At 38.6% G+C, this 15,563-nt stretch overlaps 2 protein-coding genes across 2 annotated transcripts; both read right to left on the bottom strand.

Moving 5' to 3' along the window:
* Window positions 1-34: 34 nt before the first annotated feature.
* Window positions 35-2,838, bottom strand: LOC149421547 (ER membrane protein complex subunit 7 homolog). Its single transcript, XM_089634433.1, has one exon. The coding sequence runs from the start codon at window positions 2,719-2,721 to the stop codon at window positions 2,047-2,049; it is 675 nt and encodes a 224-aa protein (XP_089490559.1). The 5' UTR covers window positions 2,722-2,838; the 3' UTR covers window positions 35-2,046.
* Window positions 2,839-3,736: 898 nt separating this feature from the next.
* On the bottom strand, window positions 3,737-15,225 carry LOC149421546 (plasma alpha-L-fucosidase-like). Its single transcript, XM_089634432.1, has 7 exons — window positions 14,951-15,225; window positions 14,087-14,228; window positions 13,375-13,844; window positions 12,653-12,793; window positions 6,106-6,467; window positions 4,574-4,711; window positions 3,737-3,906 (listed from the first exon to the last, which is right to left on the bottom strand). Exons 1-6 carry the CDS (start codon window positions 15,198-15,200, stop codon window positions 4,610-4,612), a joined length of 1,467 nt encoding a protein of 488 aa, XP_089490558.1. The 5' UTR covers window positions 15,201-15,225; the 3' UTR covers window positions 3,737-3,906; window positions 4,574-4,609.
* Window positions 15,226-15,563: the final 338 nt, after the last annotated feature.

Genomic DNA, 15,563 nt, shown 5'->3' with positions numbered 1-15,563 from the left:
CAAAATAATAATTATATGAAATGATTTATCACCCTATCACCTGATATGCAACATTGATTGGTGCTCTGAATTGCCCGATATCTTCAGTAGCAAATGTAATATATTGAGAAATAGTTATTATGGTGTTGTTGTTTTGAAGACATTCTTTAATGTAGCTTTTTATTATCGGAATGTAAGAACAGTATTACTGATCATTAATCAAAAATCATGTATGGTCAAATGTGAAGATCGGGAAAATGCAATACATGGAAGCATAATGAATAAGATTATGAAAGGGACGCTTAGATGATTTGGACATGTAGAGCGGATGAACGAGGAAAGGAGTGAAAGGATAATATATTACACAAAAGTGAATGGTAGAAGTCAGGGACACTAGAGGAAGACATGACATGATCAAGTGGATCAAAATATATGCAAAAGTAAATGGTAGGAAAAGACAAAATCTGCAGTGTGCCGTATGTGTGAATTGGTACTTGAGGTGTTTCCTTACAGAAATCTGAGTTTTTTTTATTTCAAATAAGGAATTATACAGTTTTTCCAAAGAAATGTCTCAACGAAAATTATTTTTTCAAACTTTTTTCAGGCAGGTATCATAATATTGAAAAATGCGAATAAGAAAGTCCAAATAAACACGATTTCACTTTTCAAAAAAGAATCTTTTTATGAAAAAGTAAATGGAACACACAAACAAAATTACAGACAGATGTAGTAAAAAGTAAATTAAAAAGTAAATTTACTCAGTCAATTAATAATATCCTGACTTTCATTTCTATTTTTAGATACATGTAGTTACTGTTATTGAATACCATTTTACTACCTACGACAATACGTTGCGAGTTGGACTAGCACATTACGCGCATTCGCTAGAAGATTCTAGCCTGTTGCCTAGGCATAATTTCAGAGCCAACGAAAATTCCAGTAGCACCCAGACTGAGCGAGTTGTCTCCATTTTACCCGCGATCTCGCGCAGGTACTGATGCTATCGGCCGGGCTATATAAATAGGCCCGACGCAGCGAGCAGTCAGTCAGTCAGTCATTAGTCAGCCAACAATCCGCAATCTCGCGAGTGACTTGCGCGCCGCACCTCGGACCTCCGATACTTACACCCAGCTCTGCACGGTTCATCCAACAACATCCAACGGGATCACAGCGCCCTGGCACCATCGTGCCTGACCAGCGCTACACCGGATTACAGCACCCTGGTTCCAGCACATCTGACCAGCGCTACATTCACGCACCTAGACCACGCGGCATCCCGCTTGACCAACACTTCACCGCCTGCATCCGGAGTCTTCATCATCGGTCCTCAAGTCATCTCGTATACGGCAACCTGGCTCCAATAAAACACTGTGACCTTCACAACTCGTTCATTTCGTACCTCCTCACCAGATCCCCAAACATTTATTAATTTTCGGAAAATCGACAGTTTACATTTAATCAGTTTGTACATAAGTATTATATAGTAAAATAAAACCAATTATGGATTTCCTCCTTGTGACTTTACCTCTACTGAGACAGAATAATATGGAATAAGTAAATTAAATTTGTGAGAAAGGAATATGAATTAAAAAATTTATACAAAACAAAAGATTATATAAAACGAAAAATTTACAAAACAATACATTTATAGCCATGGAGAGAGGTTGTAGATATAAATCAAATCATAATAGAGATATAAACAATAGAGACATAAACATTATTCACAAACCATCAAAGAAATATTCTTTTATTTAGAGTTCAGTGTTTATTTTACTTTAATGTGGATTTAATTCAGGATTTTACCAGAATTGAAGATGTAGAATCATATGACGGGTCGTTTGAGTTTGGTTGACCTTACCATTCTAATTTAGTTCATAAGGGATAAAGCTTCTTGCAATTGACGTAAATATTCCTTTTCCATCTCGTCTTCAATAAAAACACTATTTAAATAATTACTAACTTTTTATTTACAAAAAACCAATGTAATAATATTAACATGAATAACATAATATACATAAATAGGAATTCAAATATCTGTTTTTGCATTACAATAATTATACAGAATGGTTATTGCCTTTTCTTGGCCTTGACCGCCTTGGCAGCGGGTTTAGTGGACCCGCCAGCGCCACTAAAGTAGGAAGTGATCATTTCTGAAACGTCAGGCATGTCCTGCATCTGGGTGAAACTATTCGGCAATTCCATATCCTTCTTAGTCTCGGGGTCGTTCATCATCTTTGGTAAAACCATGATGAGGAGAAGGGGAAGAACCATCATCAACACCATCGGGTTGAACAGGAAATCTGTCATTCTCCACTGCTCACGAAGTTGGAAATACCTGAACCTCGAAAGAGCCTTCATTTTGAGCGGGTAAGGAACTTGGATTACGAGAGATGTCTGAATATGGTTAACCTTTCTAGCCCTGAATTTGCCCTTGGAATTGATTTCAACTCTCACAGGTTCGTACACAAAGTCTGGATTAATAACTTCGATAATGTATGAGCCTGAGGGCACGTTGCGGACCACGAAGGACCCATCGTGTCTGAGGAATCCTAGGAATTCCCCAGCGTTTACCTGAACTTTGGTTTTAGCTTGCCAATTGATCGGTTCAAATGTGTCAGGTGAGTGAACTCGACCCTCGATAGAATACCTTCCATTTCCTAGTTCTTCGTCGACGGTTAGGTCACCGGCATAGATATTAGACACACATAATAACAACGGTAATAAAATTAAGAAAGAATTCATTTTCAGCGATATTACAAATCATTTAAAATAAATTATGAATACTGGCGTCGAATGAAAAACTAACAAAAATACTAAAGTAGAGTCATGTGTCAGCTGTCATAATATGTCATAGATAACGAAAATAATAGACGTAAATTGATAAAACAATCCCATGGAAGATAGACGTAGTGATGGGCACGATCGACATATTTTAATCAAACGGATCGAATCATTTATAATTTAATCGATTTAATTGCTCGTTTATCCCGGTTAAAATATGTCAAACATACTACATATATTATGTCATACAGACAAGTATTTGTTCTTAAGTATTACGCGTCTTACGTACACATACCGTGGGCGGAGGATATCTATAGGCATCTCGCTTACTCACATACATAAGAAGAGTGTTTTCCTAGTAATCAAATACTAGAAAGGATATGATACTGAATTTAAAACCAAAAGTCTCAGTACTCTTTCTCGCTTATTCGCCCACATAAGAAGAGTGTTTCCCTAATCCTAATGCTCGGGACACCCGTAAAGTTTTCGACGTTCGAAGTACAAGTATTTTAATACTAACTAGTAAAGAAGTATTATAGTTCGGACGATACTCGACACAACGTACATACATAGCGGTGACCGAATAACTCACCAAAATTGCAAGTCGACACACCTATAAAAAGTGTTATAAAGTTATGAAAAGTGATGAAACAAAAACTAGGTTACACACGCAACTATTTAACCTAGTTTTTGTTTAATCACTTTTAATGACTGTATATCACCCTTTCAAGTTGTGTTGAATTGTCATTTTGAGGAGTTATCATGGAACCTTTTAACTTTGTAATTTATCAAATGTAAAAAGATGCATATTTGTAATAAGCATTTACTTTGTGGCTCGTCATAATTTACAATAAAAGATATAAATTTGTTTTAGACCACTTTAATTTAAATTGTACTCTACCGGTTTCGGAATCACCCTTCCTTCGTCAGGAGAATATTAAATATTATAAGTTTTAAAATTCTCCAAAATTAAAGTGGTCTAAAACAAATATATATCTTTTATTGTAAAAAAGATGTACCTACCACGTGGAATTTAAAAGTTTTGCATGTGATTTACGATATCAAGGTGTTTGATTGTTAAAGACCAGTTGTTGTCAATCAGGGAACGTCAGATATTATTTTATATAAGACTATACATAATATTATGCACTATTTAAAGACAACTACTCATACGAAGTGGTCGACCAATTCACCTACCTGGGCTCCAGCCTGACAGAGAACAATGAGGATCCAGCAGAAATCAGAAGGAGAATCACAGCAGCCAACAAAACATACTTCTCTTTGCTGCCAGTGTTTAAGTCACGTAGTGTCCACAGAAAAACCAAAATAACCATATATAAGACCATTGTAAGAACTGTATTGGCATATGGATGTGAGGCGCTGACACTGACGGTAAAGATGGCTGAAATGCTGGATACTTTTGAAAGAAAGGTGCTGAGAAGAATATGTGGACCCGTGAAAGAGGGCGAACAGTGGCGTATCCGGCACAATATAGAATTGTACGATATATATAAGGCCCCTAGCATCTCTGCACACATGAGACTCCTCAGGCTGAGATGGGCTGGGCATGTACAGAGAATGCCGGATACACGCGTCCCAAAAAGAATTCTGACTGGTCACCCAGGTGGAAAGAGAAAAGTGGGAAGACCCAGACTGAGGTGGGAAGATGAGGTAAGAGGGGATGCAGCACAGCTTCTCCAGGTGACAAACTGGAAGTCAGCCGCTGAGGACAGGAGGAGTTGGAGGCGACTGTTGCAGGAGGCCAAAGCTCGATATGGGCTGTAGCGCCATCGAAGAAGATACATAATATTATACCGGTACCACTAGATTTATGACCGATACCTCGGTTTCAAAATGTGACGTTTGTAATTTTCAAGCACCATGACCATTGTGAAGTGACAACATCCATATCGGGGAAAAAAATCCAGACTCCTTCACCATCCTGTATCCACTGTAATAAATATTACATGTATTACAACATCGGTTATATTTTAATTTCAAAACACAATTAAAAATCTTTTTGAAGGTCTGCACAAATCATGTTTCAGCCTTGTAAATATTCGTCACTCATCACATTTGAAACCATCAGGCCCAAAAAAAGCGGTGGCACTAGCAAATGCCTCGGTACCTACTGAACATATTTTGAAAAACATCACCCAGGTATACTCGGTTATACCTCACGGTCCTCACATCAAATAGGTTTATTTTTATTTATACAAAATACATAATATGTACCAGTTATACAAAAAAAAAAAAATCAGTAACTATATGGGTTAATTAACTACATGTTTTGCATCTCATTAAACACATTTGCATTAAAAACACCTCACTAGGAAAACTGGTGCTGAGGTGTTCGCATGTTTTATGCTGCCAGCACATGTTGGGCCAACGTTGGCCTTATGTACGAGTAAAGTGTTATTATGTCGTCATAAGTAAAAACACAACAACGTCCCTGAGATTCTCAAGGAAGATACTGTGATTCTATCCTTAGGTACATTATATATTTATAAATATGAAAAGGTACCAAAATTCAGTCGGAAAAGGCCTTAAAACATATGAACAAGTGCTGCGACAATTCATAATCAGCCATATGAAAGTCCTCGGTAAATATGCGAAGAAATTTTTCTCTCTTTTTTTTATAATCATTTTTATCATCCCCAATATACTTACCTATTATTTAAGCAACACATCGGTGGATATCCCCGTACGAGGTTGTCGCATATATTATGGATCCACTAAGATTTACACAATTACATAGTAGTCCAGTAACCCTGTCGCCTGATAGGGGGAGAGTTATTTATGATGTTGACCCAATGAATAATCCAAGTTTCCGACCTCGACGATCGAACGCAAGATTGTCAAAATTAAATGAAAACCACAAAATTTTCAACCTTCCTTCAGTTGTTGGCGATTTTAACCCCAAAGGACTAGTTTTCTGTCGTCTCTACAGACCTACTAGTTTCCAAAATACAGCTGTTCAAAATTTAACAATTTTTACAATTTTGCATCAATCAAACGATCTGTTGGGAGCATGCTGGGATAGATTGTATTGAAAATGTCAGCAATGGAAACGTTATGCAAGCTGCCCACTCATAAGTAGAAACACAAAAATCAATTAATTGACACTACACAACAATCTGTAAAAAAGAGGCAGGTTATTAAAAAACATAAATAAACAAATAAAATATGCTGTGTTGGCTTTTTTGTCGACCATCTAAACCTCTAAGCTCAGATGATCATCTCGTGATAAGAAATAGCTTGCGCGGTGTAGAACTATCTAATTTATTTTACTGCGGGGAAACAGCGCGATGGTTACTTACTTAGTTAGTTAAAATAATCACTTACTTCCAATGGCGATTTGTCGTTTCCTAACAAAAACACTTCAGTTGCTTTTGCATCCACATTGTTGGTCAGCCCTTCAACATAAAGCTTCCTTTTTTTGGGCCATTTAAGAACAATTGCGTACACAGTCGTAACTGTTCCCTTTACCTCATCGCTGTGCGATACGTTACTAAAGTATTTCTCTCCCTTTGAAGCAGTGTACCAAACATCATCATTACTCTTGTCTTTCTGGTGTATCCACGGCTGAGTTTTGTAAATGGCTTCTCCGTTTATTTTCAGCCATTGTCCCATCCCTCGCAAGCGATCCTGGAATATTGGATCGATCACTCCATCTTTTCTTGGTCCGACGTTCATAAGTAGATTACCTGAAAATAATTTATGTTAATTTGTGCCTTTGCCTTAGTCAATAGAAGCAGCTGTAGTGTAGCTGTCAGTCGTGACACGGGAATCCTCCCAGTTAGACATGCATATCAATTGCCTTTGTAATATGTCTTAGCAAAATAAATAAATTATCAGAAGTTTAAACGACTAAGGTCCTGTGCAGAAACGGAAAATCCGTTTGATAAATTCCCTACCCATTGCTTCTAGTTGGGAAACACGCCAAACGCATGCCTAGTTTATACACAGTTGACACTTGTCTCACGAGATCTGGGTATCTAGCAAAATCGATCTATAAAGAATTTAACAATAATGTCGATAATTTGTCATCGTTCCCGACCTCGACTGCTAACCGCCAACGAACAAACAATAGTTCACAACGACAAGTGTTCACAATGTATTCACTGTGAACTGTCATTTGTACTTCAGTTAGTGATTTTCAGTTGTGATTTTATTGATAAATCATTTGTCGATTGACCATGCTAGGTACCCTGGGTTGCTTCTACGACCCGTTCTTGTGTTCATTTCCGACGTTCGTAAGTATATTATCTGAATAAATCTATGTTAATCTCTGTCAGATTGTTTGGTTTGGTAGGCCATTTGTGTAAAAATAGAGTTAATTATCAACACTTAAGGATACACGATTTAAATACTTAATTTACGTAGTTATCATTTAAGTATGGCGATTAAAGTAAGCAGTTTGAGTAAATTGATGTGTTCTAAGAACGAACAGGGGTTGGAATAGCCGCACTTTAAAGGGCTATTCCACACAGATAAAGTATAAATGAATTATATGGCTTGTGACAGGCGATGCAAAAACACAATACATAATGTTAATTCACAATCAACTTACCGGGAGGAGATGGTGAAATCTGCATAGTGAGCATCATCTGTCAGCACTGGGACGTTTAGCGTGGTTGTTAGTACTCGTTATTTTAGATTAAATTGCGATAAAAATACGTCTTATGATTATTCCGATTAGACAACCGGCGATCGAGAGTTGACAGGACGAACCGTTTTTGTGCAACTGCTCGGCCCACGGCCTCCGTGGATCCAGCTGACATGTGCGAAATTTAAACTATACAGTTTAAATTCTGACGGTACGATTGGCTAGTACACAGCCTGTCAAAAGCAATCAGCGTTACGGAACATTCCGCCCACCAAAATACAACAACGTGTATTTTAAAGAAAATTTAGAAACCAAACGGGCAATGCTGTGGAACGTTGCGTGAATGAAGAACAGTGAAAAGAAATAAGAAAAAAGAAAAAAAATATATATTAATAATAATAATTAAAATGATAAGAAAGAATGCGCCGCGGAAGCGAAGATGATTAGTCACATTGACTAGGCAATGGACATAATTTGGTTAATGTAGAGCGATGTAGAGCGTCTATCACAAGAGAAGTAAGCTTAGATTCGCGAGGAAGTAGGGCAGGATGTTTATACTCGAATTCGAGCCCAGATCGAGATAACCTGCCACCCACCCTGAGCACACCGTGGTCGTCAATGAAGGGATTAAGCTTCCGCATTTGTTTCGACATAAGGTTGCCCTCTTTCAAGCGCGTGATATCATCATTAAAATGTACATGTTGAGTGCGTTTAACTACTGTCAAAAGTGGAGTGTGAATTTTGGCACGGTTTAATGGAAGATACAAACGACGAGATTCTTTATTCTGTAGGTTGTAGATGAATCTAAGACAGTAACCGAGAATGCGTTGGATCTTCTGAATCGAAGAAAATTTAATTAGTAATAGGTCCACCAGATTTTCGTCCTGTTGGACAAATAACGATCGAACTCGTTCCTCAGAGTGAAGTTCAATTTCGTCGACATTGCCATCGAAAGACGGCCAAGAATCGAATGACTGGATCCGCCACGAAGGCCCTGCCCACCATAACGTGTGATCGATCAGATCCGCTGGATTATCTCCAGATGACACGTGATGCCAGGAAGTCCCTTCGAGAGCATCTTGAATGTGACTGACACGGTTAGCCACGAAAGTCTTCCAGCGACACGAAAGAGAACGTAACCAGGCGAGCACGATGGTTGAATCCGACCAAGCAAAGGTATTGGAGATCGGAAGCAATGGTACGTATAAATCTTTGACGAATTTTAATAGATCTGCTAGAAGAACTGCCGCACACAGTTCAAGGCGAGGCAATGAAATCTTTTTTGTGGGGGTGACTCGAGACTTGGCGCAAACCAAATATATTTGGACTTTATCGTCAACATCCATGATTCGCAAGTAAACTACCGCGCCATATCCAAGTTCCGAACTATCTGAGAAGCCATGAAGTTGACACGACTTCATGTGAGGGAATGACACCCATCGAGGGATTTTGAACGACTTCAAGAGCGGTAATTGTTTAGTATAACGATCCCATTGACGAACAATGTCAACAGAGGGGGTGTCATCCCACCCAACCTTTAGAACCCACAACTTTGGCACTAGGGATTTGGCGAAAAACGTCAAAGGGCATAGAAAAACGAGAGGGTCAAAAACCCGAGCGACTTCACTGAGGATAGTGCGTTTAGTAAACTCGCGATCGAGGCATAAGACTTCGAATGAAAATGTATCATATCGTGGCTCCCACTTTAATCCCAATACCTTGAGAATGTGAGAGTTATCAACATCCATGGACACCAAGTCATTGAGGCAGTATTCCGGAGGCAGATCGGCGAGTAATTCTGGTTTGTTACTAGCCCACTTCCGCAATTCGAATTGACCTCGTTTGAACAGCTCGATAACTTCGGTTTTCGTTTGTTGAGCTTGTTCCAAGCTGTTACAACCGGTGACGATGTCATCTATGTAAATATCCGAAGTTAGCACACGACGCGCTAGCAGTAAATCATAACCTTCATATTTGGTCAACTGTTTGACAGTACGACAGGCTAAAAATGGGGCGGAGGATACACCATAGGTTACAGTGTTTAGTTGGTACTCTTGGATGGGTTCCGACGAATGAAAACGCCAAAATATTCTTTGGAAAGCACGATCTGGTTCTTGAACCAATATTTGGCGATACATTTGTCGTACATCAACAGTAAACACTACCGATGGTATACGGAATTTTAGCAAAAGCTCCAGCAGGTTCTTTTGAAGCTTTGGACCGATAAGCAAGGTATCATTTAACGAGGATCCGTTCACATCCGTCGCTGAGGCGTCGAAAACCACTCTTAACTTAGTGCTAGCGCTGCTTGGACGAAGAGTGCAATGATGAGGTATGTGATACTTTCCCTTGTGCAAATCTTTTCCAGGAACACGAGTCATGGGACCACTGTGTAAATAATCAGTCATGAAAGCAGAATATTGTTCACGTAAGGTTGGATTTGCTATGAGTTCGCGCTCGAGGGAATGGAATCTACGTAAAGCGATCTCACGCGACCCTGGAAAAGAGATATCCCTTCCCCTTTCTCGGAAAGGCAAGGATACGATGTATCTTCCCGAAGTGTCCCGTGAGTGGTCAGTGTAGTACATTTGTTCACAAAGTTGTTCCTCAGGAGTGAGGTGTGAAGACTGGGGAATGGTGTCTAACTCCCACAGTGGCTGGACCTCTTCGTGGAGCCGGTCTTCGTTAGTAACGATGAAAGAATACGTTTCATGAGCAGTGTTCGAACCAACTGAACCTAGAAGAAGCCACCCAAATGCAGAATTGAAAGCTAATGGCTGACGTGGACCACCATTCAAATTACCAGGTCTCAGAAGAGAAGAGAAAACCTCAGCACCCAAAAGAAGATCAATCGGTCCCGGTTTGTGACAGTCAGGATCGGCAAGAGGCAAGTCTCTCAACTGATGCCACGATGACTTATCTAGACGAACAGTTGGCATGTTGCCACAGATACTAGGCAGCGTAAGTGCCTTGATGTTGAAGAGAACCCGTCCCTTAACACCGATCTCTAATTGAATGATTCCTGACGTGGTTGCGGAAGATTGGCCTAAGCCGCTAACTCTCTGAGAACTGGCTTGACGAGGGATGCCTACGAGCTCCGCAGCACGATCGGTGATGAAGTGAGCTTGACTGCCCGAATCGATCAATGCGCGAAAGGTTTGGAAACGGCCGGACGAATCGCGAATGCCAACATTGGCGGTTGACAATAGTACTATGGACTTGTCTCCTAAGTTGGTGAGGACCTGAATTTTAGAGTCGGAAGAAGGCTCCTGGTCCGTAGACGTCGTGGAGTGTTGATACTGATCTTCCAAAGAAGCGTTTTCGTCTCGATGGAGCAAAGTATGATGTTTTTGCTGACATTTTTGACATGTAAACAAAGATTTACAATCTTTAAGATAATGAGAAGAATGAAGACAATTGAAACACCAACGGTGTGATTGAACAAACTGTAGGCGATCCTGAACTGACTTGAGTGCAAATACCTTGCACTTGGAAATGGAGTGGTCTTCCCCGCAACAGGAGCATTTCAGGTAAGTGGTGGAGTTCGAGGACCTATTTGTTTTAGGCTGTCCTTTCTTAAGATCGCAAAGAAGCGCTGAAGTGCGTTTTTTGGCAGCCTGATTAAAGTTCCGTGCAAGAGGTTTGTCAATAGTACTGCTATCGCGAGTCGAAAAATGTAAGTCTCGTACAAGAGCTTCGCATTTGTTATAAAGAAACTCTTTGAGTTTCAAATATGAAGGCAGGTCGGTAGGAGACTGCAGTTGTTCGAATGCGCATCTTGTAGGTGAATCTAATTTCGACAGAATTAAATAACAAAGCACGAAGTCCCAATTATCTATTGGGAGATCCAATTCTTTATAATTGTTAAATCCTCATTAAATACATCGAACACGCGACGAAATTCAAAAGGATCGGTAGACGGAAAATTTAAATTTAGCATTTCCCGCCAACACGTAAATGCGAGTTCACGCGCGTTACGATAGCGCGCGATTAATCTTTGATATGCTTCAACGTAGTGAGCTCCTTGTACTGGAAATGTCCGAATTAACCCTAAAGCTTCTCCAGATAAACATGAGAACAAATACTGCATGCGTTCGATGTTGGATAAAGATTTGTTTTCATGAATCAGAGCGTTAAACATGTCGTAAAATTCGGGCCATTGCTTGACATTTCCAGAAAATATTGGAATGTTTATTTTTGGTAATTTAACGTTTGTGCACGCATTCGCGGTTTTACAATCGAGAGGCTGACTGATTAACTCCTGGTAAATTTCGACAATTTGATAATACATCTCGTCAAAGGTTTCGCGAATTTTATCCTCATCAATTTCGTTTGTGTCATCTAAAGCTAATATTTCCGCGTGAGACGTTTCAAATTCAAGAACTATCTTTTCCAGAGTAGTATAATGCGCTAACAGTAAGTTGCACTTAGTTGCATCGTGCAAAGCGCTTTTTGCTATTTCATGTGTCTTGACTAACCTATTATTCGCTAATGTCCGTTTCCGGCGCAATGTTTGAATGGCTGGGGCCATGTTGAATAAACACGATTGGAAACGTACCCAAAAACGAAACAAAATAAATGATAATAATTTAATCTATTATAATTATATGCGCGGTAGGTCGTAAATACTCAAGCGCTAGGTACCTACCTAATTACTGTTCGAATTGATTATTATTCAAAATTTAAGAAACATTCCACAGCATTATCCGTTTTGGCATAGATAGATTATAATCTTAAAGTTCCCTAGTTTCGGCACCAAAAATGTTCTAAGAACGAACAGGGGTTGGAATAGCCGCACTTTAAAGGGCTATTCCACACAGATAAAGTATAAATGAATTATATGGCTTGTGACAGGCGATGGAAAAACACAATACATAACGTTAATTCACAATCAACTTACCGGGAGGAGATGGTGAAATCTGCATAGTGAGCATCATCTGTCAGCACTGGGACGTTTAGCGTGGTTGTTAGTACTCGTTATTTTAGATTAAATTGCGATAAAAATACGTCTTATGATTATTCCGATTAGACAACCGGCGATCGAGAGTTGACAGGACGAACCGTTTTTGTGCAACTGCTCGGCCCACGGCCTCCGTGGATCCAGCTGACATGTGCGAAATTTAAACTATACAGTTTAAATTCTGACGGTACGATTGGCTAGTACACAGCCTGTCAAAAGCAGTCAGCGTTACGGAACATGATGTAAGTACCAACCTTTTCCGTACTCTCCACAAATTTAAATGTTTCTAAAATAAATCAAATAAACCAATATTATCAACTCACCTCCACAACTGACGGTCGTTACTAATTCTTCGATTAGTTCTTTAACCGTGTAAAAGTCAGAAATTTTAGCATTTCTTCTGTATCCCCAAGATATCTTATCCACAGCCATAGCGTTTTCCCACTTGTGTGTTTGCAGTGTTCCTGAAAGAAAAGTTTCAGATAATAATAGAAGATAATAACCGAAATTACCCGATAGGCTGGGTATTGTTGTGTTGTGTGCAATTATTAATACCCTACTCGCCATATTGAAGAAGCGTGGTAAATAATTTAATATTATAAATACAATTTCATCTAGGTATCTACGTACCTAACCTACATAGTTAAAGAATACTGAAAAGAAAATACGTTTTAAAATAATAGTAACAAAAGACTTATTGGTTGCTTTCCTGTTCTGGATCTGCCATTAGGTATGAAAGATCACAGAACGGCTGGATTATGGCTCTTGCTGAGTATTTATTAAGGACAGTGATAGGATAAAATATTATAATACTTGTAAAAAAAATAGTTTGAAATGGGTGGAACATTTACGTGGATTGTATCGATCAGTACAAGTGTAAAATCCTCCGTGGTTGCAGGAGATGCTCCGGCCCCACCGCTCATTGACTACAATGGAGTCCGTGAGTTGTTGCTCTTTTAGGATGTTTCATCGAAGCAAGGGACCCGGTGCCTCATGAGGCATGAAAAAACATAACATATTTATTTAAAAATAAAGTAATATTTACGTGGATTGTATCGATCAGTGCAAGTATAAAATCCTCCGTGGTGGCAAGGAATGCCCCGACCCCAGCGGTCATTGACGACAATGGAGTCCTTCACTGGACTGCTGTTGAAGATCCAGGCAAGAATATTCTTCGATCTCCAATACTCTTCCTCTGCTTCCACATCACCATCAGTCCACAACACATCTGGCTTGTAAGTTTCAAGCAACTCCATGATCTCCGGAATCATCTTATGATCAACATATTTCCTTGTGGCGTAGTTCCGGCTCTTGTCTTGTAGATAAATTGGATTGAACCACTCGAATAGCGAGTAATACACCCCGAAATGCATCTTGTTCTTCCTTCGAATTGCATGCGAAAGCTCCTTTACCAAGTCTCGGTGGGGACCGACATCCACTGAATTCCAGCTAAAGCTGTACGTCGACGGCCACAAAGTGTACCCTTCGTGGTGCTTGCTTGTGAGCACCACGTATCTGAAAGTTTTATTAATGTTAGGTGTATTTACCAAAGAATATTTTGAAAAGAATTAGAAATTTCAGGTCGAAACATTGCAGTACGCTTTAATGATAATTGGCGAAAAAAACTTGTCGAAAAACAATTGGGAATGGCCTTCTGAGTCTACGAAAATGAGGAAAAAGATGCAATCTAATACATTATTATGTATTGTTTAACCGTCCAAAGAAAAAACATTTAATTTGTCTTGATCATGACGTACTTGGCTCCTGATTCCTCGAGTATGTCCGTCCATTCTTCTGCATCAAAGAATTCAGCCTTAAACTCAGAGGCAAAATTTTGATAGGAGAATCCTGGTGGATAGAATTGTTTCATAAACTCCATACTATGTTTGTAATGATTTGCTAAAAATAAATAAATCTTCTGTCATTTTGAATAGGACATCATCAGAACCTGAATATTAAATTTGATATTTTATTTTATTTGGATTTACACCCAGCCGGGCTTTTGCATGGAGTTTAAGAATAATAGGTTTATGGATATATGTAGTACGTGGACAATTGGTTAATGTTAATTAAGTGTTAATCTTAAGTGACCTACCAGGTAAGTATGGTTCTGTATATTATCTCCATATATAGTTAGTAATAATTAATAACATAGATAGATAATATATTTGTATAGCGCCCTTGAGGTGATTTTGCAGAAAAACGACGCTATACAAATCATCCAAATATTATTATTATTAAGAACAGCATATACCTAGCGTGTTATTATCGAAAATTATACACAAAGTTTTCAAAGCATGAAATAACGTTAAACTGATAAACCGAATATGAAATAACATTAGCAAAACACGTAACAGTAACATAAAATAATACATAAACTAGAACAATACTACATACCTATAAGACAAATCACTAAAACTACATTACTAACGCTACTATAATTTGTAGGATTCAACAATGGCTGGTATAGATTACGTTTAATTCTATAAATGAAGTCAGTAAATATATCAATAGTACCCCCAAACTTGTATCTCAGATCATGCATCCCATTGGTAAGTGAGTGCCTCTGATAGTTGGTTGTGTATGTATTGCAGAAGAATGTTAGTAAAAAATATGCTTACATTTCCAATTTTTCCAAAACCATTCACTTTCAAAACTCGGAACAGAATAGACTCCCCAGTGGAGGAATATCCCAAACTTGGCATCGTCATACCATTCTGGATTGGGTCTGGAGTCCAAACTCTCCCAGGTAGGCTTGTAGTCGGTCTCGGGATCCTGAGAGTGCCTTTTAGTTCCATCAAACATTTGGCACGAAACGCTTTCCATAAACCATATTATAAATGCTAACCACACCCGCCACGATGTGTTCATGGTAATTATGGGATTTCAGTGCATTTTTTTCTGGAAGAAGACATAAGGTTGTCGTTAAATAATCTGGTGTGAAAGGAGATAGTGTGATGATTAAAGAATTAAACACGAGTAGAACGTTTTCATAGACAGATTTAAAAAAAATTACTTCGTATTACTGAGGGCTATAGAGACAAATGGGACACTGTCAACAAAAATATAAAGCAGTACAGTTAGCATTAAAATAAATAATTTATTGTAATATAATGTATATAATATGAGATATTATCCCCTTTGCGTAATATTATAAAAATAGATAGATAAAAATTGCCAACAAGTATTTATTTATTTTATGGTTTAATATTAATTTATTTTAAGTCTTAATAT

Source organism: Hesperophylax consimilis, chromosome 8, assembly GCF_061612785.1.
Source record: "Hesperophylax consimilis isolate HC1 chromosome 8, BYU_Hcon_1.0, whole genome shotgun sequence".
Classification (NCBI taxonomy): domain Eukaryota; kingdom Metazoa; phylum Arthropoda; class Insecta; order Trichoptera; family Limnephilidae; genus Hesperophylax; species Hesperophylax consimilis.
Note: the sequence above shows the minus strand (reverse complement) of the source record. Positions and strands in the feature narration are given on the sequence as shown.